This window comes from Rhinatrema bivittatum, chromosome 10 (genome assembly GCF_901001135.1).
Source record: "Rhinatrema bivittatum chromosome 10, aRhiBiv1.1, whole genome shotgun sequence".
Lineage (NCBI taxonomy): Eukaryota > Metazoa > Chordata > Amphibia > Gymnophiona > Rhinatrematidae > Rhinatrema > Rhinatrema bivittatum.
In genome coordinates, this window is record NC_042624.1 from 74,391,403 (window position 1) to 74,418,762 (window position 27,360).

Here is a 27,360-nt window from a genome sequence, read left to right on the forward strand (position 1 = left end):
CAGAACTCAGAAGCAGCTTTCACAGACATGCGCAGTGCATAAGTGTGTTCATGTGCGCGTGTCGGTACGTGCAACAGGAGGTATTTAGACATGCGCAATCTGTTCAAACACAATTGAAGAGTCTACCGTGCACACATGCGCAGTGGGAATCTAATTGTCACTGTGAGTTTTTTTCGAATTATTTGACATATCTGATAGAGAAGCAGGAGGTGTCTCTTTGGTGGTGCGAGGTGAACGCAAGAATTGTTTGAATGTGGGTGCTAGGGTTGGTTTCTGGAAAAGTGGCGTCCAGATTTTTTTTCTGCATCTGGAATGGGGAGGAATTGTGTCTGTAACAGCTTGAAAACGTTATGCCAGAGTGTTTTTAATGATTAACTTGTTTGTATTATTTTATATGTATATTATACTCTGTAACCCGCACTGGACTATTGTATGGGAAGTAGCGGGATATAAAAATGTTTAAAATAAATAAATAATTTAGAAATGGAAGGTGGGTGGAGAGGGATGGGGGAAGGAAAATTTATCTCTGGATTTTTGGGGAAAGGGAAGAACAGTTGCAGTAAGGGTTGCCACCGCACCTCAGGACAACTCAACAAGCTAATCCAGTCTTGGTATTGTTCCATACCTTGTATAGGTTTGTATTTCTTATGCTCTTAGGGAAATCAATGCGAAAATCAGAGCTGCCTTGCTTACAGTAGGGCAAAGCCAGGATTGAATCAGACTGCTTCTTTAACCTGGGATGAAATGGGAACCTCAGTTGCAAAAGTGCAGAAGGAGAAGTGGCCTAGTGGTTAGAACAATGGCTTAGCATCCAAGAAAACAAGGGCTCAAATACCACATCTCCCTCCAATTCTCTAGCCAAAACACTTAACTACCATTGTTCAGGTACTTACCTGGATTGTAAACTCTTTGGGACTTGAAGGCTTATCATCATGATACAGCACTGCAAAGCTCCAGTATCACTATAAAGATAACAAATGGTGGTATAGCTGAAAACAGTTACTCATTTACATTGGTCTTTTCCACGTTTTCAGACCTCATGCAATCTCTCCTCTGTTCCTCTAATTTTCCCCCTCTTCCATCCCCATCCCTTCTCTCTCACTCTTCTCCCATCCAGCCTCTTTTATCCTCATCAGATTTTCTCTTTATTTTCCTTTTTCTCCTATTCTCCCAATCACTCTTCTGCCTCTTCCATCCCCATTCATCCTCTGCATCAGTGAAAGATCAAGGTGATTGGGGATGAGGGAAGGGAAGAGGAGAAGGGTGAGAGTAAGAGAAGGGAGAGGAGAATGAGAAGAAATGGAGGGGGAGAGGAAAGGGAGTGAGAGAAGGAAAGAGAGGAGGTGTGAGCCTGAGGGGAGGAAAGGAAGTGGAGGAGGTGTGAAAGTGAGGGAAGGGAAGTGGGGTGAGAGAGAGGAGGGAACTGAAGGGAGGGAGTGTGCTATGCCTATATATATATACACAACGCTCTATACTTTGGGGGGGGGGGTGGAGATGCAGGAGGCTGGGTTCCCCAGGGTGTGACACAGTTGTCAACTTCTGGGAAATCTAAAAGTATTTTGGAAAACTGGCCCCCTGCTTCCCTCCTGTCTGAGTATTTCAAATAAACAAAAGGGACGGACATGATATGCCTCCTTGCCCCCCCCCCCCCCCCACCAGCAAGCTCCAAGGGGTTCTCTCCACCTCCTCTCAGCAAACTTTGAGGAAAGGCTCCCTTCTGCCCTCTCTGTAATATGAAATGTCCCATGTGGCCCTTCCTCTGAAACGTTTGGGGACCCCTAGCATGGGGATCCCTCTTGCAGTGAGGAATGCTTTAAACTTCCATTTTCATATTTCATTAAGCCATCTTTTAACTCTCAAGAGTTCTGTGATACACAATTGTTATTTCTGGAAAGCTGTCAAAGGCCATTGATTGATTTTTATATGAATGTATATGTATATATTTTATGTGATTATATATACACTGTATTTTTGGACAAACAAGATCTGTAAAATCACTTAAACGTCACGAAAGGTAAAAAAATTGTAGGTAATGAAACAATCAGCACACAGAGGAACTGATGCACTAAAGGCTTGCTCTCACTTTGTGTCTCTGGGAGAAATGCTCAGTAGATAAGAGCCAGATTTTGTGTTTTCAGAGCAGCTGCAACTGCTAGAGGTCCAAGAGCCATCTGATCCCGTGTGACAGGAGCTTGTCTGTTTCCTTCTCCGTTCTCCAGTATGTGCTTGAAAACCTCCTCGGTAGTGCATCATTACCATCAAAGAATGTTCCTGCTTTGATGCCTTCTTATTACTTTTTCTTGGATTCTTAGAGATGTATTTCTACTGACTTGCTTAGTGTTTATGAAGTTCCGTATTATCCTTTTGTATAAGTTTCTGCTTCCTTTGTGACAAAATATCAACATAAAACTATCTAACAAATCAGGGAAAAACATAGTGTAGCAAGAACAAGCCCATATCATTAGCCAGAAAAAAAGAAAAGCACCCCAAATTAGTCAATTGGAAGAGGAAGGAGAAATAAAACAATATCTTATGGAACCAGCTAACCAAAGGTTCCCACACTTTTGTCAATAAGAGAAGTATCTACATAAAGGAGGTCTGCAAATACAAACTGATTGCTTTGATAGGAGATCACACATTTATATGGTATTTTTATGAAGAAAGTGACACCAAACTCTTGTTGCCTTAATAAAAGAAACTGTTTCCTCAGAGCCGAGTGACTTGGGAAACATCTGGAAAGATCTGTATTTCCTGCCGACAAAAGGAAACATTTTTAACAAGTAAAATATAGTTTGAAAACCAGATCCTTATCCTGTTCCACACAAAATGTTACTAATAATGTAACCCTAACTGCTATGTCCTTCAGGGCTCTCTAGCTATAAAGAATCCATCCCCTCTTCATTCTCAAGCAAACTTCTTTTTTTGATAAATAATAAATCTTAGACAATACTGGGATTTTATCCTCGGGAATAGACATGCATACTTTTTAAACAATTTCCTAGGTGACATCAATCTTGTGGCAGGAAAGTTTAAAAAAACAGATTTCTTGTTCTCTGATCATTCTTCACTGCTCCAGTTGACTATGTACAAAGAAACTGCTTTTAATAAAAGACAGATTGGAAGCTTGCAATACAGCCACCTGGGGTGCAACGGGAGCTACAGGATTTTCCATCCCTTTTTTCCTAGCCTCGTGCTTTTCCATTTTGGATTTGGTATCCACAGAAAATGTAGTAAATTGTAGAACTGAGTGGGACAAGTCCTTATCAACGTTTGCAATCAATTTCCATATATCCATAAGAGTAACATTTTCAAGTTCTTCAGCTTCTCCCACTGACCTGTTGGCTATGGTGGTGCCTGGTCGTCACCAGGACTTAATGAGGGAGCTACCAACATTCAGGTCGCTTCTAGGCGATTCATCCATATGACCCTGAATCACAGCAGGGACTGGTGAAAATGTCAGTGGTTTAATTTTCCTCTTCCTCCCCGATTGGCCATACAGCTTTATCCCTTTGGCACGGGGCTTGGGCTGTGTGCCGCAGGGCTCCGGTTAAATAGATGGTAGTTCGCAGGCTGATGATGTCACCCCACTGCTCTGGGGTGGGGAGACAGTGGCGCAGAAAACCACCAACTAGTTATAGCAGGGGAAAAATGGCAGCTCCTGACTCCACAAATGGCTTCTCCTCCAAACTCTCCTCGAATCCCTAGTCCAGACTTCAAGCATTTGCACACAAACTCTCCAAGATGATGCTCTGTCGCTTGATTTTCCTTTTGCTGTCTTCCTAGTTTTCCATTAACTGCTTCATCGGGTATCTCACCCCTAGTTCTGATTGCTGTCTCCCAGATATTATTGCTTGGCTGATTTGGGGGTTTTATTGCTTCAGGATTACCCTGTTTATCTCAAATATTTCTTGAGATCAGTTAATGCCTCTCCTCTGGCTTAATTTAAATATTGGTCCAAGTAGAATTTGGGTGCAAACCATCCTCTCTGTATTCAGATCCTTGGCCTCTAGATGTGTACCTTGTGCAGTATGTTGAAACGTGGTGACAATAAAGATGATGCAGCCTATCTAGTCTGCCCAACCACTAAATGTGCAGATTTATCCCCAGCGTATTCATTGCGGATATCCTGAAAACCTGATGGCTGTGCGGTCACCAGGATAGGTTTGAGAAGCCCTGCCCTAGAAACCATGAGTTCATAAGGGGGAGATTTTATGAGTCAAACTTCATTGAGTTCTTCGATGGGGGCAACTAAAGTAGTGAATCAGGGAGCTGCAGCAGATAGGGGAGAGCTTTATTGCTTTTCAGGTGCTCAGATTGGAGAGCTTTGAGTCAGGCCCTTAAAATAAAGTCGCTTTTTAAGAACCCCACTCCAGTTCCATTCAAGTCTCATTCTTTTCTGCTCCCACTGCCAGGCAGCAGTATGTGGAGAGCTGCTTGTCCTGTGTGCTGGGCAGGGCTGACACCTCCTGAGGGGAGCAGCTCCAAGACGTCCCATGTTGTGATGAGTTGAGCAATGCAATGGGCTGTGTTGAAGGGACACCAACAATCTCTTGTCTTCCTTCAAGGGGCCTCGAGGTGATCCAGAGGAGAGCAGTTTGAATGAACAGGGGGTACTTTTTGCCCTATCCTAATGTTGTTGGATACATTTCTCATGTTTTTTTTTTTGTTTTTTCACTTGAAGAGGTCTACTAGTTTAATTTTTTTTCATACAGAAATATCTTTCAGAGTTTTGGCTCGCTAGAAAACTTCATAATAATCATTTTTATTTGAAAAAAAAAATGAACAGATATCTTGTTGGTGTTGGACCAGAAAGAGCTGCCACTGGGGGCTGGGGAGAGATGCAGCTACCGCCGCCTGCTGGTCTGGGTGGGTAGGAGGAAGGAGGGAAGAAGCTGGAAAAGGGAAGGAGCCAGAAGGGGAGAGAAAGAAAAGAAAAAAAATAATGGAAAAAAAACAAACCAATAACAGACAAAGCTAAACAAGCTAAAAATAAGCAAGAGAAGCAGAAAGCAAGGTTTCCCTGGTTCCTAAACACTTTTGGCTGGCTCTGAGTTTTGTAAGTCTTTGTCCATCCCTGGTTATTGTCTTACTGGAATGTGTAAAGGGTTTCGATACTGCCATCCAGGTGAGCTCTAATGTGTAATGTCCCTAAGCTGCCCCTGCAGCATGTGCGGTACCCATCTTCCCAGTTCAGCTGGCGCCCGCAGAGTCTCTGGATCTCCCAGTCTGGCTGGAGCACATGCACAGGTTGCTCTGTCTAGGCGCAGTTGGCCTGGTGTCTGCACGCTCTGCTCATGTTGCGATGTGTACAACGTTCCCAGAGGGAGCTGGAGACTGCTGACGCTATTTTTCTTCTGTCTTGCAGTAACGGCTTAGGGCATTAATGCACTATGGGTAACACAGCAAGTGATCGGGTGTCAGGAGACCGCCATGGGTCCAAGTCTCATCGCCACGATAGCGCCGCTGACAGTCACGCTTCCAAAGAGCAGCAACAGAGCAAGATAATGGTGGGGAGCTCCGATGATCCCAATGTCTTCAGCACACAGGAGAGTAAGGTACTATGCACAAGATATTGTCCTAGATAGAAGGCAGTGTCCTGGGTGTAGTTATGCAGTGCAAGGGACTGTGCTGTTGTTGTGTGTACAGTCATTGCAAGGTACTGACGTGTGCCTGCGATGCAGACGTGCATGATAAAGGCACTGTTCTATGCACATTCATGGAGTGGAAGACCCTGTTCTGTGCACACTTGTGAAGTGCAAGGCACGCCGCTGTGCAGTTGATACTGTCTTATGGGAAAGATGTCTTTTCTGCCGGATATTGTCCTATGTGTGCTTGAGGCATGCAGACGCTCTCTGTGTACAAGCTGCTGTACTGTATGTATGGCATTGTCCTGTGTACAAGGCCACCAATCATAATTTAAAGGTTGTGGGTGTTGGATTGAAGCCATTGATACTGCACTTACAGCAAGGGATTCCTTTATTTTTGTTTTACTCTTTTTGTAATCTGAGGGATGGCCTTTCGAGGAGCTCAGCTGGCTGAGGGCTAGAAGAAGAGCTTCCACTGTAAATGGATTCTTCCATGAGCTCCAGCTAGCTTGAGGCTGAAAGGTTTACACTGGATGCTTCACCGATGCTTGTTTACCTGCAGTGGTAGTCTAACATGGATGTTTCTGCTGGCCCTTGCCTGTCACATAAGTACAGCCCCTCCAGGCACACACAAGCACACTGTGGGGCCACCCTCCCATGACTTTTCAGTGGTACATCCAGAATGAGCCCTTGGAACAGGTCCAAAATTGCACAATTGGCTTGGGATGAGTTGGCAGGTAAGCATCTGCCTGTGTGAATAAGAGAGCCACGATCGAGAAAGGGGTTGGACAGAGTCACTTCAACTTTATTTTTCTTTTCTAGTATTTTCACCCTTGGTAGTTTCTGTCCCTCTCACCTCCCAGTGCCAGATTGCAGGCAAGTAGGTTAAAAATTGGTGAAATGGATGCAAGTAGCAAGTGACGGTGAATGAAAGATGTGTACCTTCGGCCAAGTGTAAGACATGGAGTGGTTCTGGGGTAAGCGCCACAGCTGCTAGCGCTTACAGCGTTCACAAATGACTGAGAAATGCAGCTTGAAAATAATCTTGCTGTTGGCCAGCCTGGTGGTCTTTGCAATGGCTGGGTTAGGTGAAGGAGGGAGATAAAAAGTAGGTGACATGAAAACTCATGGCACTGTAGCCCAATAGAGGCTGTTTCACATAAGAACTGTCATGCTGGGTCAGGCGAATGATCCGTCAAGCCCAGCATCCTCTCTTCACCAGTAGCCAGTCGCTTGGAAGAAGTATCCATTCCCTGCTCGTGCCCAGCTCCAGGCAGTTCCCCAAGTCTGCCTGCCTAATAATTGTTAATGGGCCTGTCCTGCAGAAACCTGTCTCAACCATTTATAAACTCAGCTGTACTACTGGCCTTGGCCACGTCCTCTAGCAACAAATTCCACGGCTTAATTGTATGAAAATACTTTCTTCAGTCTGTTTTATACCTACTACCGATTAGTGTTATAGAATAAATAACCGATCCCTATTAATCTATTCTAGCCACTCAGGCTTTTATAGACCCTAAGGAGTTACAATGACTAGAGTTCCCTGGGAGAAAATTCTCCCCTTCAGAGAGCATAACTATTGGGTATACTTGGCAGATATATTTAACTGTAGCAAAAAAGCACAGATCTGAGGTTGGGGATAAATCAGGGGGAGGGAAACGACTCATGTAGAAACAGGAAGTGCAAAGTACGTGGGCAATTTCCCTTTGAAAATTAGCTACAAGATCCAAGACAAGTGACAATTGCCTCCATTAAATTTCATCTGCCATTAGATGTCCAGACCCACAAACTCGCAAGATCCTTCTTTACAGTCTGGTTGTGATTTAGCCACTTTGAATAATTTTGTCTCATCTACAGATTTAAGCATCTAGTCCAGATCATTAATGAATAAGTTAAACAGCCCTGGTTCCATGTCAGAGCCCCTGGGGCACTCAACTGTTTACATCTCTCCACTGTGTAGGAATCCATTGGTTTCCTACTAGGGAATATGTGCCTCACAAACAGGACATAATTGTAATTGGCAAGTGTAGGTAATGGGATGTTCCCTGTACGTACCTGGATCAGTCCAGACCGTGGGTTATGTCCCCAATCCAGCAGATGGAGTCAGCCAAAACTTTGAGGGGGCGTCACCATAAGTAGAACTACCCCCTCTGCAGGAGTTCAGTATCTTCTGACTCCAGCAGATGCGAGTAGGGAATTTGGAGTGCTCCCAATTCAGCATAAGCTTTTAACTTTGTCTTTGGCTGTTGCCTATTTCTTTTGAATCAGGTTTGAATCAAGTTTGTTTAAAAAAAAAAAAAAAAAAAAGAAGACTCTGATTGAGTTAATTAATTAATTGAGGGGTTCAACTTTGGGGAGGCGTGGCTTACCCTCTGTTTGTGTCTTCCTTGTTTTCTATGCTACAGACGGGGTAAGTTGGTGTTTCTTTTACCTTTCAGCTCCCCAAACTCCCCTGCTACCTCGCGGAGGCCGACAGCACCGGCCTCTCCGCGCTTGCCACATTGCCAGCGGCCATCTTGAGCGCCTCGTGGGCGGCTCGGAAAGGCAGGCAGGCAGGCTTTTTCTTCTTGACGGGTAGTGCGGCCAGGAGGGCCCCCCCGCGCCTTCTTATTCCTCACGTCGGCGGGCAGTGCAGGCCATCGGGCCCCCCCGCGGCAGCGGCGTTTTGGCTCGCGGGACCCCGAGGCTCACTTTTTTATTCTTTTTGAGCACTTTCGTTTTTCGCGGTTTTTTTCGGCACTGCGATGCTGCGGCCGACGCGCTGCGTGGCTTGCGGCGAACCGGGGTCCCGCATCTCCAGGGAGGGCATCTGTGCCCGGTGTCTTCCCGGGGGGGAAGGCACCTCACAGCCCGTTGCCGATTTCTCTTTTCTAGCGCCTCTGCCAGGACGCCGGGGGCGGGCCCCTCCCACAGGCCTGGCGGGAACGGCGGCCATCTTGAGCGCTCGGCGCCCCGCGGCACCTCAGGAGAGAGCGAATGACAGGGAGTCGGAGCCGGACTCGCCCCCGACCTTGCTGCCGGAGCAGGGCCCGCAGGGGCAGGAGAGCGCGGACGTGCCCCCCCTCCAGAGCCCCCGCGGCGAGACCGGGGTTTTCCCCGGAGTTCGTCCTTCTTATGCACACGGCATACCTGCAGGGTCTGGATACACCGGTGGACCCCCCCCCTGCCAAGATATGCCGGACCTCGCCTTCGGCTCAGGCCCCCCCCCGTTGCGGCGGGAGCGGGGGCCCCTCGTCTTCCCGCACGTGCTCGGGTTTCGCCAGCGACAGGGGGAGCGGCGCCGGACCCAGTGGACCCTGACCCGGACTTCATGGATCTGGGACAAGGGGACGCCACGACGGAGGGGGACGATCCGCGTACGCTGCGCCTTTTCCAGAGGGAAGAGCTGGACGAGCTCATCCCACGCATCATTCAGGAGCTGGATCTGGATCCGCCGCCTGACCCGCCTGCCCCAGTAGCGCCGGCGGTGGTCACATCCTCAAAGAAAGGAGATCCGGTCCTGGCGGCCCTGCGCCCAAGGGCGCGGGCTTTCCCCATTCACGACTCGTTCCTGCAGCTCCTCACGAGGGAATGGGATACCCCCGAAGCGACCCTGAAAGTGGGTCGTGCCATGGAACGGCTGTACCCGCTACCTCAAGATTTCCTGGATCTCATCAAGGTTCCGAGAGTTGACTCTGCAGTCTCGGCGGTCACGAAGAGGACGACAATCCCGGTGACAGGGGGCACGGCCTTGCGGGATACACAAGATCGCAAATTGGAGATCTTCCTGAAAAGAGTCTTCGAGGTCTCCGCGCTGGGTATGAGAGCAGCGATGTGCAGTTCACTCGCCCAGCGGGCAAGCCTCCTGTGGGTTCAACAACTTCTCACCTCCCAGGATCTGCCAGCGGCGGAGGCCGCCCAGGCGGACAGGTTAGAAGCTGCAGTGGCGTACGGGGCGGATGCCTCGTATGACCTGTTCCGCGTCCAGGCAAGAGCTATGGTCTCGGTGGTGGCGGCCAGGCGGCTGCTGTGGCTTCGCAATTGGGCGGCAGATACGTCTTCCAAGTCGAGTCTGGGCTCCCTACCCTTCAAGGGTAAGTTCCTCTTTGGGGAGGATCTGGACCAGCTCATCAAGTCGCTGGGGGAAAATGCGGTTCACCGCCTCCCGGAGGATAGATATCGCCCTTCCCGGGCGTTTGCTTCGTCCCGGACTAGAGCCAGGGCGCAGCGGCGTTACAGGAACTACAGGCCGGGGGGCTCCAGGCCGCCCGCTTCCCGGTCCCAACCCTGGTCGCGCTCCTTTCGCGGCCGCAGGCCCGCGCGCCCCGCTCTCGGGACAGGTAACCCCTCCTCCAAGTCTTCACAATGATGCCAGAGTCGCCCACTCCACCGTCCCCAGGATCGGGGGGCGTCTGAAGTTTTTCTACAGGGAGTGGGCGCGGATTACCTCAGACCAGTGGGTCTTGGACACCGTAAAGCTGGGTTACGCGTTGGAATTTGTCCGGCCACCGAAGAGTCGCTTCGTATTTTCCCCTTGTGGCTCGGCCCTCAAGCGGCAGGCGGTGCAGTCAACGCTGAACAGGCTTCAGGAGATAGGCGCTATTGCGCCCGTGCCCTTCGGAGAGGTGGGCTTGGGCCACTATTCAATCTACTTCGTTGTGCCAAAGAAGGACGGATCGTTTCGGCCCATTCTGGATCTCAAGGAGGTCAACAAGTCCCTCCGAGTGCTCCGTTTTCGCATGGAAACGCTGCGGTCGGTGATCGCAGCGGTGCATCGGGGGGAGTTCCTTGCCTCCTTGGACCTCACGGAGGCTTACTTACACATCCCCATTCGGCCGGATCATCACCGTCTTCTGCGATTCAAGATACTGGACCAGCACTTCCAGTTCATAGCTCTCCCGTTCGGACTGGCGACGGCACCACGCACCTTCACCAAGATTATGATAGTCGTGGCTGCGGCTCTCCGGAGGGAGGGTATCCTGGTTCATCCCTATCTGGACGATTGGCTCATTCGCGCGAAGTCGTTCACCCATGGCCAGGCGGCCGTGTCCAGGGTGCTACAGTTTCTGCATTCCCTGGGATGGGTGGTGAACTTCTCCAAGAGCTCCCTCGTACCCTCACAGCGCTTGGATTTCTTGGGGGCGACCTTCGACACCCGGCTGGGCAAAGTCTTCTTGCGACAGGACAAGGCGCTTTCTTTGCGGGATCACATACGACGATTCTCTGTGTTACCGGAACCCACCTCATGGGATTACCTGCAACTCCTGGGGGTGATGGGATCCACCATAGATATGGTCCCCTGGGCGTTTGCACATTTCCGGCCCTTGCAGTGGGCGCTCCTCTCCCGTTGGAAGCCGGTCTCGCAGGACTACCAGATGATTCTGCCACTTCCTCAGAAGGCCAGGGACAGTCTGGGCTGGTGGTTGGATCCGGCGAACCTAGCCCTAGGCGTGTCCCTCGACTTACCGGATTGGGTGGTGGTAACCACCGATGCCAGTCTAGCGGGCTGGGGCGCGGTCTGCGATCGCAGCGCCACGCAAGGAACGTGGTCGGCGGTGGAGGCGACGTGGTCCATCAACCGTCTGGAGACCAGGGCGGTCAGGCTCGCCCTGCGGCATTTTCTCCCGCTCCTCCGAAACCGCGAGGTCAGAGTGCTATCGGACAATGCGACCACCGTGGCCTACATCAATCGCCAAGGAGGCACGCGCAGTCCACAGGTCGCGCTGGAAGCAGCGCTGCTCATGCAATGGGCGGAGCGTCATCTCGTCCGGCTGGCAGCGTCACACATCGCCGGGGTGGACAATGTTCAAGCGGACTTCCTCAGTCGTCAACGGCTGGATCCCGGGGAGTGGTCTCTGTCCGACGAGGCGACGCAGCTCCTCGTTCGTCGGTGGGGGGCCCCCCACCTAGATCTGATGGCATCCGCTCTAAACGCCAAGGCTCCCCGCTTCTTCAGCTGGCGAAGAGAACGCGGTGCCGAGGGGGTGGACGCCCTGGCACTCCCATGGCCGGCACATCTGCTGCTCTACGCTTTTCCGCCGTGGCCCCTAGTAGGACGGATGCTCCGCAGAATAGAAGGACATTCGGGGACTGTGATCTTCGTCGCCCCGGAATGGCCCAGGCGACCCTGGTTCGCGGACCTGCTGCAGCTGGTGGTCGACGGCCCGATCAGGCTGGGGCACCTCCCCTTCCTCCTACACCAGGGCCCGGTATTTTTCGAGCAGGCAGAACTCTTCTGTCTTGCGGCCTGGCTTTTGAGAGGCGACGCCTCCGGCGCAGGGGGTACCCGGAGGCGGTAATATCAACGCTGCTGCGGGCGCGCAAGACGTCCACGTCGGTGGCCTACGTTCGCGTCTGGATGGTGTTCGAGCGGTGGTGTGCCAGCCAGGACACTAGCCCCACAACGGCTTCGGTCCCTCAGATCCTTCAGTTCCTGCAAGACGGGGTGGACAAGGGACTAGCCTACAACTCGGTGAGAGTCCAAGTTGCCGCTCTTGGTTCGTTGTTGCGTGATGGGGGCTCTCTCTTGCAGCACGCGGACATTGCTCGGTTCCTCAAGGGTGTCAAGCACCTCCGGCCTCCGCTACGGGATCCTTGTCCCTCCTGGAGTCTCAACCTGGTGCTGCGAGCCCTGTCGGGGCCTCCGTTCGAACCTTTGCGCACCGCGACACTCAAGGATCTCACCTTCAAGGCGGTATTTCTGGTGGCAATCTGCTCCGCTCGGCGTATATCAGAGTTACAAGCGCTATCGTGCAGGGAACCCTACCTCCGGTTCTCCGACTCGGGAGTCTCGATCCGCACCGTCCCTTCCTTCCTACCGAAGGTGGTCTCTGCTTTTCATGTGAACCAGACGGTGGAGTTGCCGTCCTTCTCCGCCTCCGAGCCGAAGTCTCTCCGACTCTTGGATGTTCAACGCACACTGCGTATATACCTGGAGGCTACCAACGAGTTCCGGACTTCCGACCATCTATTTGTCCTTTGGTCCGGTCCGAAGAAAGGCTCCCAGGCCTCCAAGACAACCATTGCGAGATGGCTGAAGGCGGGTATTGCCGCTTCCTATGTTGGGGCGGGGCGGACGCCTCCGCCTGGCATTGTAGCGCATTCTACAAGGTCTCAGGCGGCCTCCTGGGCGGAGGCGCGCTCGGTCTCATCCCAGGAGATCTGTCGGGCGGCTACCTGGAAGTCGTTGCACACGTTCGCGAGGCATTACCGCCTACACCTCGCCTCTTCAGTCACGGGACATTTTGGTGAACAGGTTCTCCGAGCAGGCCTCGCAGGACCCCACCCGATTTAGGGAAGCTTGGGTACATCCCACGGTCTGGACTGATCCAGGTACGTACAGGGAAAAGAAAATTATTACTTACCTGCTAATTTTCGTTCCTGTAGTACCATGGATCAGTCCAGACGCCCACCGCTTTTGGGTTTTCTACTCCTGCTTCATCTTGCTCGTGGGAACGGTAAGGGTTTCTGTACTTCACCACTTGTCCATTTTTCACTGTTGTCCCAGCATCAGCGCCTCACAAGTTGACGTGTTGTCTTTGTTGCCTCCTACCCGTTGTAGGACGCCCACTGTTAGTCTGTTATTACAGTTACATGGCTGGTTGTTGCCAATTTTCTATAAACTTGATTCAATGAGGGGGTTCGGGTTTTTCTACTCGGGCTTTGATATACTCGATACTGAACTCCTGCAGAGGGGGTAGTTCTACTTATGGTGACGCCCCCTCAAAGTTTTGGCTGACTCCATCTGCTGGATTGGGGACATAACCCACGGTCTGGACTGATCCATGGTACTACAGGAACGAAAATTAGCAGGTAAGTAATAATTTTCTTATACCACTTCCTGAGCACCCCTACAGTGCACGCTCTAATGGTGCATTCCAGGGTTTTTAGAGACTGATACACAGAGTTCTACGGAAAGAAGGGTGAGCGAGTTGAGTAGAGTGAGAGCTTTGTTGAAAGAGTTAAGAGTTGGCATTTGAGGAGCGCACACAGGCAGCAGGGTGTTTCTGTGTGTTGGGCAGGAGCTGCAGTCCCCAGGTCTATGATTCTTGTATTCTGTGGAAAATCAGGAGTTGGGAAGTAGATTGAAATTTTTTGGAACTGGTGTGTGTTTGCCAGGACAGGGTCTGGAACCCAGCCCGAGACAGTTGGAGATTGCTGCTGAGAGAGAATGAGTTTTGCCCAAACTAATCCAGTTTTCTACCAGGAGCCACACAGAGGCCTAAAATCCGTTTTGTGTTAGAATTTAGATTTAGATTTCTTAATTTTTATATACCGTCACTAAGGACCCATCGTAACGGTCCACAACCAAAAATAAATAAATAAATAAATAAATAAATAAATAAATAAAACATCCAGCTAAAATACATCATACAACATTAATACGCCTAAAATACATTTAAAATACATTATTAAACCTAAAACACATTATTACACCTAAAATACATCATAATGAACTTAAAACACATCTTAAATAATCCTAAAAGTACTTCATAGTATAGTACCTGAAATCTAAAAGTAATTAATTAAAATCAAATCAAAAACCTAGATAATTTATGATGTATTTTATATTTGTGTTTAGAACTGTAATTCGCCTGGCACTGTGGGGACCGATACAGGCGGATGAGAAACATTTTAAATCATATCCAGGTCCCTTTGCATGGCAGCCCTGCACACTGCCTCTGAGTCTCCAGCTCAGCCCCCCATGCCGTATTTTAATTAGATGATGAACTTCCACGTGAATCCAAGTAGAGCTGGAAATCATATGTAAGTGCCTGTTAAAACATTTGAAGCAGTGTTTGGTCCTCTGAAACATCTTGGGGCCGTGTCTTGGTACCTGCCCAGTAAAGCCTGTTGTGATGCCTCTTGATTCAGTCTGAACTTCTGTTTTGATGCGTAGGAATTTGGTGATGACAGCTGTTCTTCTGTTGGCAGCTTCTGGGAGAGAAGGAGTTCATTTCCTGGCAGTCTGACCTGGAGAATTCCCTGAAACCAACTCAGCAGGCGCGACCCACAGTGATTCGCTGGTCTGAGGGTGGAAAGGAGGTTTTCATATCGGGGTCATTTAACAACTGGAGCTCCAAGATTCCTCTGATTAAAAGGTAAAGGAAAGCCAAAGAGAAGAGAGCATCAAGGAATATGGGACATGGTTTCAAGCTACTGAGCAGCTGAAAAAAACCAAACATTGGTGCCCCTGAGGCTCAGCCTTCTTCCGATTGTTCATTACAACCACTCATGCCCACCATAACCCTTGGTACCCGGTACATGCCCAGCCATGCTAGACAAAAGATTCTAGCTCTTGCTTACTCTTATAGTAAAATAATGCTTCTTTAAAGATCAAAGTCCTCCCCCTCCACCCAAATGGAAAAGATAGGAATGTCCTATGTTTTAGTCCGGCATCATGGAGAACCAATTTTAGTTTATTTTGGTAAATGTATTTGTTTCCGGAAGCATTTAATTGTTTACCTTGCTATCTTGAGCAGTCCCCTTCAGAATGAACGCTTTGGGGTCTGAGATCAGCGCAGCTCTGACTTGTTCATATTGCATGCTTGCATCCTGCGACTGCATGGAGTTGTATCAAGATTTATTTATTAGTTTTTATGTACTGACATTCATGTACACATCATATCGGTTTACAATTAGAAGCAAATATCCATTTAAAAACATTTGCATTTCAAAGAGAATAAAAGAAGGAATAAATACAAGTTTCTTAATAAGATAATAAAAAATAAAGTAAAATAAAACATATCAGATAAAAATAAAAAATTTAAAAGTTAATGATAGGCAGTCAAAGTAATAAATATATTAAAAGAGCATAAAAGTCAGGGTAGATTATGATCACAGACCCCATCCTTTAATCCTTCCAAACATCATTTCAACAATTACAAATGGCAAGAAAGAAGAGAAAGATATCAAGTGTAACGAGAAGGGAAAGGGGAGCCAGATAATACCAGAAGTTGAGGGTCCCCATTGATATAGATGGGGCTGGGAGGAGGCTGTGTGTAGAAGGAAGTTTGGGAGCTTCTGCTTATTTACTCAGGGGTAGATCTTTAAAAAATACGCGATTGCGTACTTTTGTTCACGCACCAGGCGCGAACAAAAGTACGCTGGATTTTATAAGTCAAGTAAGAAGCCATTGACTAAAAGATTTAAGGATAATGGAAGTGGAGGGGAGGGGATAGGACCAGCATTGTTACAAGTAGAAAACACCTGAAAGGGATACTCACTAACAGATTTGAAATAAACAGAAATACATACGAAATACGAGACAGACATGTGACCAGTGCTCATTGCTGCTATCCCTCCTTGCTATTCTTGTGGTGTTGGACAAGATACCAACGGCTCTGTCTGACCTTGAAAGTATTTATTTACTTATAAAACACATATTTCACTTCAACCAATTATTATTGATCAAAGCGGATTACATTACATTCACAGTATACTTATACTTGCGTACACATAAAATCGCATCTAAAACACACAGTAGCATAAAACGTATTACTCAGTGCTCATAAGCCTGGTGGGAAAAGTAGGGTCTTAATAGTCGGCCTCACGTCTCAATTCATTCGGAATAGAGTTCCATAATAAGAGTCCTTCCCCCAGAAATTTGTATTCTTTCGGGAAGGAACCTCAACAGTTTTCGGGACTGGGAATACAACTGCGGGGGGTGCTATACAGGGGACAATACCGGTTGAGAAACAATTTGGCACTTCACTATATCATGACTTATGAATCATTGCTAATATCTTAAATTGGACTCCCTGCAATACTGGCAAGCAGTGTAACTCTTGTAACTCTGGGGTGATTCGTTCCGTATACCTGTTACCATCTTTGCTGTTGCATTTTGAACCAACTGTAACATCCTTATTAGCACCTACGGTAAACCTAAGTGTAGTGAGCTATAGTGATCCAGCTTGCTTAATGCCTGGACTTCTGTCCTAATAGCAGCATTTGAAATCTTTTAATGGTCTTATTGTTTTCAATTTAAAAAATGCTGCTCTTGACGTCATCCGATAGATATGGCCACTTAATCTTGCCGCTCCGCATGGCTATGTGATAAAAGTGGTTAGTATATTTGCTTGAGCCTGGTTTGAGACCCAAAGAGGCAGCGATCCAGCATCTCTAAGCATGGTGAATCGCAGGAAGACAGTTGATTTAAAAGGCTTCTCCTTCACCGGCACCCCAGCTCAATCCAAAGAGGCTGGTAGTGAAGGGAATGGACAATGCTTGGTAAAAAAAAAAAAGGCCGCAGCTGAACGCATGACTGAGACTATGAGTGGTCAGGAGGGGCCAACGAGAGCAGAGTTTGTGGCATGGTTCCAGGATTTAAAGAGCGATATTGCTGCTGTGAAGGCAGAAACACAAATCGCGGTGGGAGAATTTTCCCTGGGAAGTTGATGAGATGGGGCAGAGAGAGCTCGAGCTGGAAGAAAGAGCGGATGAGCAGGCTCATGGCATGATGCAGCAAGTAAAAGAACTGCAACAGCTCAGGAAATTGATGAGGAGATTGCTAATAAATTGGAGGATCTGATAAATCGATCCCATAGAAATAATATTTGGGTCAGAGGGATACCGGAGGAAGAAGGATATTCTGATTATGTATGGATTCTAAAAGATATTTGTGGTGTCATACTTTTTTTTCTTTAATTTATTATTTATTGAGTTATAACATTTAAATACAAATGAAATAATCCAGGAATTCAGGAAATAACAATAATCCAAATTATCATATGCATTTGACCAGTTATCCAGCCCACGTCAAGGGGGAATAGGGGAACTAGACCCGCTGTGTGTCAATAATATTCTAATACAACCTTTCTACCCCTTACCTATCTTTAAATAACAGGCTACTTTTGAGACTTATCCCTTAGAAAACGATCCAGCTGCAAAGGATCTAGGAAAACAAATTTATTATTCTGATATGTTATCAAACACTTACAAGGGAATTTAAGAAAAAAACTGGCACCCAAATCTAGAGCTATTTGCTTGAAAGAAAGAAAGTGTTTTCTATGTGCTTGAATTGCACATGAAACATCTGGAAAGACTTGTATCTTTTGTGCACAAAATGCTAATTCTTTACTTTGGAAATATTTCAAAAAGAACAAATCTTTATCCTGCTTTAAAGAAAAAGAAACTAACAAAGTAGCTCTAGTTGGGATATTGTCTATGGAGTCCTCCAAAAGGTAGAGACCCCAGGACTTTCCAAAATATCTATACCCCCTTCCTGCGCATGGACCGTTCTCTTTTTTTTGGCAAATAACACATCTTAGATATAGCTGGGATTTTCTCAGGTTCAAAACATAATACTTCACTAGCATACTTCGTAAAACGTTCACTAGCTGAAAGCAATCTAGACATAGGAAAATTCAATAGACGTAAATTAAACGATCTTATTTCATTTTCCAAAGTTTCTATCTGATTGTGAAGAATCAAATTATCCTTAATAAATGATGAACCAGTAGCCTATAATGTATTTACTTGCAAGTTCAACATGGCAACAGAAAGCTCTACATTTTTAATTCTTAACATCTTGATCATCAAACTTAGCTCTAGTTTCTGCTGAGAAGGTATGTATCTGAGATACTGACCTAGTCAGCTTATTATCAGTTTTAGCAATCAATCTCCAAACATCTAGTAATGTAACATTCTCTGGTTCTACAATACTTCCCTCCACTTCATCACTTAATTCAGGAATTATCGAAGGGCATGGAACCATAAGATTACTCTTTGTTCCCAGTTCCCCCAAAAATGTATGTCTCATCTGAATATTCCCCTCTCCAGCATTCCTATTTCTCAAGGGGGTTGGGATTGCTGAGGAAGAAGAATTTATAGGAACATTTGCTACATCAGACTTACTAATAAGTTGTTCTATAGCAGATTCTAAGGGGGATTGTGTGGACCTGGGACTTAAGGATACCCCAAAGGGGGAGTTTCCTTCCATACAGTCCCTTCAGGACTCCACAACTGCTCAATCAATTTTTGAGTCCATAAGTTCAATATATTATTCTTATTGTATCTATATGGTAGATTTGACAGGTCATCACTACTACGTTAAATAGTTAAATTGTATGTACATATTATATTATATTTATTATTACTATGTTAAATTGACATCCGGTTTTATTGTTCCTTATGTTCTACAGTTATATGTAAAGCCCCCTTCCGCTGTTGGGCAGTTCATCGTTTTATGTAAACCGGAGTGATTTGTAATTCCCACAAGAACTTCGGTATATAAAAATTAAAAATAAATAAAAATAAATAATAAGACTCACCCACATGTATTAAATGAGTGTCCATTGGTCCATGTTTTGTTGACGAGGAGGAACCAGAGAGGAAGTCAAAGTCTTTGATTTTCTTTTCCATCCCATTTTTTTTTTTTTTACCCAGGAGCGCGCCCCTTTTGCTGTGGGCCGGCGGCTGCACGCCACAGGGCCCTTACTTTTAAGGTGTTCCGGGGTTCCTGCTGATGACATCACATGGGACCATCTCCAGTGCCAGGCCTTTTCCTCTCCCTCAACCAGGAACAAGATCTCTCTCTCTCTCTCTCTCTCTCTCTCAGCACACGAAAGGCAATAGCTGGTCTCGAGGTCCTCCAATCACGCAGGTCCCATTCTGCACTCCCCCATGTGGTGTCCTACTTATGTCCGATTCCCATGGATCTGAGCAGATTGAATGAAGGTGGATCGGGCACATTGAGTCCTGGGGAGGGCAATCCGCAATAAGCCCAGAGTCATTATAGCCTGTCTACATGATTTTGCAATTAAGGATATGATAAAGCAAAAAGCAAGAGGTTTGAGCTCTATCATACCTCATGCTTTTTGCATTATCATCTACTATCACACTTCACTGACGTACATCTATGAAATCAATTACACTTTAAGAGCTGAAAACATCAGATATTCATTTGGAATTTCTTTCACTATCAATGGCCAGACTTTGCAGGCATGCTCGTTGGAAGAGGCAGCGAAGATTCTGCAAAAGAAAGGTTTTGCAATGAGAAAGCGGTTCCATGACCGGAAATACCATGATGGCAGAGAATTGGCAAAGGAGGGAAGAGATTGCGGAGAAACTGATGGAGACTTGCCAGCAAGTGATTCAGGGTCGTGAATATTGGGTCATATGCCTCTATGATTGGCGGAAGAGATATTGATGTTGAAGACTGATAGTCATTGCTAATTATTAATTCCATGTATTGTTCATGCTTTAGGGCTCTCAGGTTTAAGAGTAAGGATCTTATATGGGTCTATATTTATTTTTAGATTTGTTTATCCTCTTATACTTGAATAACTACTTCAGGTGGTTGATTAACAGGATCAGAAGGCCTTCTCTGGAGGCGTCATACCCGGTGGGAAGTGTGATGGTGATGAGTTCACACGCTTCATTGTTGAAGGAGTTGGGGTTGTTGATAGGAGAAAGGGAGGAAGAGGGCTCGGATTCTGGGTAAGTTGTGGGATAATAATAGATATTTCTAATAAGGGGGTATACTGGGTTTTTGTGCAGATTTGGGTCTGTTCTTTCAATAATGGCTGATATCACTGTGGTTTCTTTAAACGTTAAGGATCTCAGTTTACCTAGAAAGAGACAACTCTTATTTAAGGAGGCACGAGCTAGACAGGCTTTGATTTTTTTAATGCAAGAGACAACATTTCTAGCGGAAGGTTGAACATTTACTTAGGAGTAATTACTTCCCAAATATATTCTTGCCTTCTAATACAGTGCACAGGAAGCGGGGCGGTGTGGATATTTTGCTTTCTAAAGAACTTTGTGCTGAGATTCTGGTTTGTAGGAAAGACAAGGAGGGAAGTTATATAACATTAAAATTCAAGATAGGGAATTTAATAATCACATTGATTAATATCTACACCCCGCATACAGAACAGGGGGAGTTTTTTGTGAGGCTTGGACAGCAGTTAAGTGATGTGGTTGAGGGTCATGTGATACTAGGAGAGGTTTTTAATATCTCTTCATCCCAACAAAGATAATCACCCTTTTTATGGGGATGGGTTAAAACACAGAGGACAAAATTAAAACTTCTCATTGATTCCTGGGAATTGCATGATGTTTGGAGGTTGATGAACCCTTCTGTGAAGGACTATAAATTTTATTCCAGGGCACATTAATCATACTCAAGAATAGATTTACTTATGATGAACAATTTATCCATTCAGGGACGCAATATTACAGGAATAAGGCTGATTACATGGTCTGACTATGCACCAATCTTCAGGGTATGTAGATCTTTTACTAAAAGAAGTTGTACAAAAATTCTGGAGATTGAATGACTCCTTATTGTGCGATAAATCTGTGTGGATCTAAGGGAAGATATTAAAGAATATTTTCAGCTTAATGATAATGGTGAAGTGTCGGATCAGACTTTTTGGGATTGCTTAAAAGCTGCCCTGCAGGGAAAGCGGATTTCTAAGGCAGGAGCTGTGAGAAGATGAAAGCAAAAAGAGAAATCAGATTTAATATCTCTAATTAGCAAGTTTGAATATAGCCATAAATTGAAGGGAGGTAATGAAATTTTAAAGGAGTTGGATGAGAAAAGGAGTAATCTGAATGCTATCTCATGTGAGAAAATACAGTATAAACTAGATCTCACTCATCAGGAGTACCTCGAGGAAGGTAATAAACCTAGCAAATTGTTAGCATTAGATCTCACTCATCAAGAGTACCTCGAGGAAGGTAATAAACCTAGCAAATTGTTAGCGTTAGATCTCACTCATCAAGAGTATCTCAAGGTAATAAACCTAGCAAATTGTTAGCATTAGATCTCACTCATCAAGAGTACCTCGAGGAAGGTAATAAATCTAGCAAATTGTTAGCATTAGATCTCACTCATCAAGAGTACCTGGAGGAAGGTAATAGAGCTAGCAAATTGTTAGCGCTAGATCTCACTCATCAAGAGTACCTCGAGGAAGGTAATAAATCTAGCAAATTGTTAGCATTAGATCTCACTCTTCAAGAGTACCTCGGGGAAGGTAATAATCCTAGCAAATTGTTAGCGTTAGATCTCACTCATCAAGAGTACCTCAAGGTAATAAACCTAGCAAATTGTTAGCATTAGATCTCACTTATCAAGAGTAACTCGAGGAAAGTAATAAACCTAGCAAATTGTTAGCATTAGAGCTCACTCATCAAGAGTACCTCGAGGAAGGTAATAAACATAGCAAATTGTTAGTGTTAGATCTCACTCATCAAGAGTACCTCGAGGAAGGTAATAAACCTAGCAAATTGTTAGCGTTAGATCTCACTCATCAAGTATACCTTGAGGAAGGTAATAAACCTAAGAACATTGTTAGCATTAGATCTCACTCATCAAGAGTACCTCGAAGAAGGTAGTAAACCTAGCAAATTGTTAGCGTGGCAGTTAAAATAGCAAGTTTCCCCTATCAAATTTTAAAACTTAGAGATATTGGGAGGTCAGTCATCTATGATAATGATCAGATTACTGATTGTGGGAAGATTTGAAATGGGATAATAGTTTGATACAGCCATCTCTAACAGTTTGTTACATGCATCCCTATCAATGCGATGTTTTTTGCACTGCCCTAATTGTTATTTTTAGCGATCCTGGCAAATGCCCCTTATGCAGGGATGCATTTCCACCTATCACTAGCTAAATACTTCGATTGAACCACGTTTGTTTTAGATCTCGGTTCTTGAATTGATACCTGTAGTTTTTCAACTTTATTCTGGAAGTAATTTGCCATCTTTTTGCAGTCAGGGATTTCTATTGCACCTGCTGATAGTGATTTTTCACTCTAAAAAAACAGTTCCTTAGATTGGTTTAGGGCTATCCTAATCTGCTCCAGATAATAGTCTTTCCTTATTCTTTGCACGCATCCTTCAGTAATTTTAAATAATGCTCTTTGGCATCATGTTGCTTTATTCTGCGCCATCTTCTTTCTGCCCTTCTAAGTTATTGGCTTTCTTGTATTAATTCTACTGTACTCTTTTTGTTTTCATGTACCCACATGAGCTTTTCTGGTGCAATTTGTTTTATATGTTTCAGAAAGAGTATGATCCCAATGTGCTACCAGGCTATCAATGTCAAGTTTATTTTTTCACAAAATTTTGTGCCTAATTCCTCTAAATTATTTGGGTCTACTATGGCTCTTACATATCTCATAATTGTGCCCCCCCCCCCCCCCCCATCTGGAGGTAGCTGTTGTACTACAGTAAATAATATTACATATTGACCTGTCCGTAAAGCTCAACCACTCTGGCTGATACTTATACTTACCTTGGTCAGAATACTAAATCTGACACATTGGCTCCTTAATCAGCTGAATCATTCCACATGCTGACATTATCTCCGCAATCTCACGGGCATAGATCATTTTGTGATTATCAGTTTGTTAGGTAAAGTCCCTAAGTTAGATGCAACTGGATTAGTATCTCCATTAACCTCACTAGATCTTGAACTCATTTTCCCGGTGGTCCTATATACTAATGTCCATTGCATTATTTTTGATAAATACCTTCGACCCTTTAATTAAACTTACCTGATGCTTACTAATTTGCAAGGAAGACCTAAATATTACTAATACCCCTCCTCCTTTTTTATCCCCCTCCCCCGATTCCCTGTTATGTGTATACAGTGTTGTGCACGTCAGGTGGTGATATAGAAGTGTTAAGCAGTGTACCCTGGCAGACACATTTCACTCAGCAGCATAATATCTTCATCTTTATGCCAAAACTCAGTCGCAAATACACATCTAACATTTCTTTTCCTGGATTAAATTCATAATTAGTAACCTTTTTCTTCTTACAGAATGGCCATTAGTGTGCCCCATGTTTAATCTTGAGGTCCTGCTTTGTTTTCTCAAAATTTTGTTCTTCAGTTTTGTTCCTCTCTGGATAAATTATATGCAAGGAGCACACTTACATTTCTTTCCCACTGACCACCTCTGCATACCCTCAGGTTTACCATTCCCTGTTATCACAGGTCCAAATTGTTGATGTCTTTCCTCCCTTCCCATTTGACAACTCCAGTTCCAATTTAATCTTACCTTATTTAAAAAAAAAAAAAAAAAAAATTACACCTAAAGCAATATAATAACCAATTAAAACAATACACCTAGCTTCTGTTAGAACAATTAACGTCTGTGTCCCTAACATATCCCATAGATCTAAGTTTAATACTCACAGTTCACAAAGGGTCAGATATCAAGCGGAAAAACATCCACCCCCATCCCCCTGCCCACTCCTTGTCCATGGAGTGACCCAAACAGGAAGTGCGACAGATAGAAGTCATGGAAAGGGAGGGGGACGGGAACAGGGGAAGCCGGCAAGTGCAGGAGAGAGGAGGGAGGGCACTCAGGAGGGGAAGGGGGAGAGAAGAGAGAAAAAGTCAGCGCTGTGGGGAGAAAAAGGGGAGAGGCTTGCATGGGAGAGTGAGAATGGGTAGCGCTGGGGAGGAGAAGAAGACAGGGCAAGGGGAGTTGTATGAGAGGTTGGGCTGTGAGGAAGAAGAGAAGGAGGGACAGGTTGGAATACAGAAGAGGAGGGGGACCGCTAAAGGATTGAAGGGATGGAGGAAAAATAGAAGATAAAGGGTCAAGGAGCAGACGTGCAGAAAAGAGATATAATGACAAGAGCAGAACAAGAAAAGGGAAGGAAATGGTTTCATTCTTTGCAAAGAAAATATTCCGATGCAGAAAATCAGTTCACGGAACTGAACTAAAAGAAGGTGACCCAGTACCGCTGTGCCATGCAGGGGTTTTTAATAAGGTGGCTAAGACTTGTACGCTCAGGTTAGAAAGCCGTGTGCAGACACAGCGTCACTCTGCTTCCTGGGAAAAGATTCAAGAAGCCCTTGGGTGAGAGAGAGAATTGCTAGTGCTGAGCCCCGCTGGAGTGCAGTGCCTGCCTGCCTGCCTGCCGGAATAAACAAACCGTGGTAACTTTGTACTCGTTTCCTGAAGAACAAGAGGACAGAAGAGGTGGCGGCATTGGGCTTCATTAGGAGGACCTTGGTGGCTACCACCTGGTAAGAGAGTAGATGAAGTTGAAGGGAGAGCACGGTCCATAGTGTCCATCCTCCTTGAGGCGCCTGCGCCAGTCAGCTAGGGGGGAAGCAAAGAGCAAGGCACTAAGAAACGGGTTTTTTCACAGCTGGTTTTGGCTCTTGTGAGAAGGGTTGGCTTCCTCATTCTTCCCTGATCCCGATGTCCTCCAGAAACGCGTCCTTGCGCCTCTTCGGCGTGTCCTGTAGACGGATGCAGGACAGCTTCCTCTGGTGGCAGTGCAGAGGAAGAGCTGGAAGCTTGAGGGATCTGGGATGGTCTCTGTTTTCTTTAGCTGCTCTTGGGTTAAATAGATCCTCTGTAACCTCCTTGTTCAGCCCTTCTGGGAGCAATTCTCCAACCTGTGTGGGCAAGTGCAGAGGCCGTGAGGACCTTTTTACCTTTGGATTTTGCACCGGACGTACGCTTGCAAGCTCCCTGTCCTGGGAGAAAACAAGCCACAGAGATCTGCACCTGCTCCTTCTGCAGGTTAACAATTTTTTTTTTCTGACCAAAACAATGTGTGTAATTTGGAAGGGTCATGAATATGTGCATAGTGGCCTCCCTGACCTAACCCTGCACTGGGACTGCCCTCTTAATGTATTTATACAGTATAATAATTTCTTTAATCCATCTTTATCCAAGCAAAGAGACCTAATTTGGGGAGCCTCTCCTGGACAGGCATCAGTTTTTTCCATGTAATTAATTGAATTGCTTTTCTCTGCACCTTCTTTGGTTCTTTGATGTTCTTCTTGACGTGCAAGGCTCAGAAGTGCATCCAATCCTTTGTCTGTCTGTGGGAGCTGTGCAGTGGCAGTGTCGTTTCCTTCTCCCTTGAACAAAACTCTTTTAGTACCCACTGCTTGCTTGGCCTTCAGGGCTGCGGCCTGCCTTTCAGCATCCATGCCAGCTTTGTTGGCCTTCCTTCTCGAGTCCCTTTCCTGTGTTGTGGCAGAAGGCGCTAACCCATTCAGTGTATATTCCAGTACTGAAATGAGAGAAATCTTACTAGGGTTACTCTAGGCACCTTTAAAGATGATGAATCATCCCAGGAAATGAGGAGAAAACATAGTAAATACTAAACAACTTGGTGCATCTTTACTGAGAAAGGAAAAGTCATAGCCCCAGTACATGAGGCCATTTGGTAAAGGACACTTTGAGGCATAATAAGCTTTTCTAAAGAGGGGTTAAGTGTTTCCATCAGCGCTAGTCAGGGTCCAGGAGGGCTTTATAAGAGCTCAGCAAGACCCCTAGGGACTCTGTTAGTTCAGACAACGTGACAGGGACCTGGCATAAAGCACACGTGGCACCTGTTTATAAGAAGGGTAACTGGACCAGTAAACCGGGCCCATTCCCGGAAAGATGCTAGAGGCCATTGTTTGGGAAGAGGCGTTTAATTCTCCTGAAGTTCAGGGGAGAACTTGCAACAATTAACAAGGGCTCATGAGCAGCCTCGTCAGTTTCTCTAGCCTTGGGTATGGGAAACAGGATATGTACAGTCTGTATCTGGATTTTGTGATGGCTTCTGGCTCAGTATAATATGAAAAGCAAAGAAGGTAAAGAAACGGAGAGGGTGATATTCATTGAGCCTAATATTCAACAGCATTTATCTGAGGGAAAAGTACTGACTAAAGTTACCCATATAAATACAACCCAAAGTCACTTACAAAGAACAAAAAATAGTACAATAATAAACACACATCACCATGCGATGAGAGAGAAGGGCACTGAAGGAAGGAAACAGAGCAGAAGAGGGAATGAGCAAGGGAGGGAAAATGTGAAAGGAGACTGACAGAAGGCTGGAGAGAGAATAATTTTTAGGGAGATTGGGGGGGGGGGGGGAATGAGTGCAATGGCCTTGCCTTCTTATTAAAGCATTGGTGCTCGCTCACCCATTCTGACCCAAAATGCTAGCTCCATCCCTGCTTAGGGAGTGATCTTGAACAAGAAACAAGGAAGAAAGGGTGCCAGATCAGGCAGCAGCCAGTGTGTATTCAGTGGGCCACAGCAAGATGTTTTGCAAATGTTTTATCGCAAAAATGAGTGAAAGTTGGTAATCTCGTCCTCCTCTTTTTTTTCTTTTTCTCTCTCCCTTTTTCTTCCTCTTTCTCTCTCTCTCCCTGGTGGATCTCCACTCCAGTCATAATGATTTTGTTGCTGTCCTTGATCTCCCGGAAGGTGAACACCAGTACAAGTTTTTTGTGGATGGGCAATGGGTGCATGACCCATCAGAGGTAAATATGGCGGGTGCAGAAAACGTGCCAAGGCTGCTAGTATGGCACGCGCAGCCTGGATTCCAGATGGCATGTCTGTGTTTGTGTAACATTTCTTTGCTTTTGCCGTGCTGCGTATCAAAGAGGTTTTACGGTTTTGCAGTTAAGAGTCAGCGTGAGCTTGGACATCCAGCACGACAGCAGTTGGGTTTGGGACTGGTTAATGGTGAGGCCGCGGCAGAGCATAGGCAGAGAAGAAGCTTGTTGCAGAGCCACAAGGGTAACCCGATGAAGAAAGCGAGACAAGAGGAGGCAAGGCCCGACAGCAGGGATTGGCAGCCTGACAGATGGGGGAGTAAGGAGCGGGTGAGAAGAGATTCTAAGGTGTGAGAAGAGAAGAGTGGCAGAGTTTGGAGAGGGGAAAGCAGAACAATGAAAGAGAGCATAGATTATTTACCTCCTAATTGATGGGCAGCCTCGATCAAGAAGAGGAAGAGAATGAGAGCCAGCGTGGTAAGAGAGCAAGTCTCAAACTGCCCTCATGGCTGCAAACTCCACGAGGACTTTTTACCC

At 45.9% G+C, this 27,360-nt stretch overlaps 1 protein-coding gene across 5 annotated transcripts in view; it reads left to right on the top strand.

The window, feature by feature from the left end:
- Positions 1–27,360, top strand: part of PRKAB2 (protein kinase AMP-activated non-catalytic subunit beta 2) — a 47,963-nt gene that overhangs the window by 1,510 nt on the left and 19,093 nt on the right. Inside the window, exons 1-4 of one of the 5 annotated variants that reach the window (XM_029618797.1) lie at positions 36–162; positions 5,366–5,555; positions 14,499–14,665; positions 26,715–26,808. In XM_029618797.1, the coding sequence (XP_029474657.1) occupies positions 5,391–5,555; positions 14,499–14,665; positions 26,715–26,808 (426 nt within the window). In that variant the 5' untranslated portion in view covers positions 36–162; positions 5,366–5,390. Of the gene's footprint in view, positions 1–35; positions 163–191; positions 254–610; positions 635–5,365; positions 5,556–14,498; positions 14,666–26,714; positions 26,809–27,360 lie in introns of those variants that run through there. The other 4 variants (XM_029618798.1, XM_029618800.1, XM_029618801.1 and 1 more) reach the window with 4 other exon arrangements.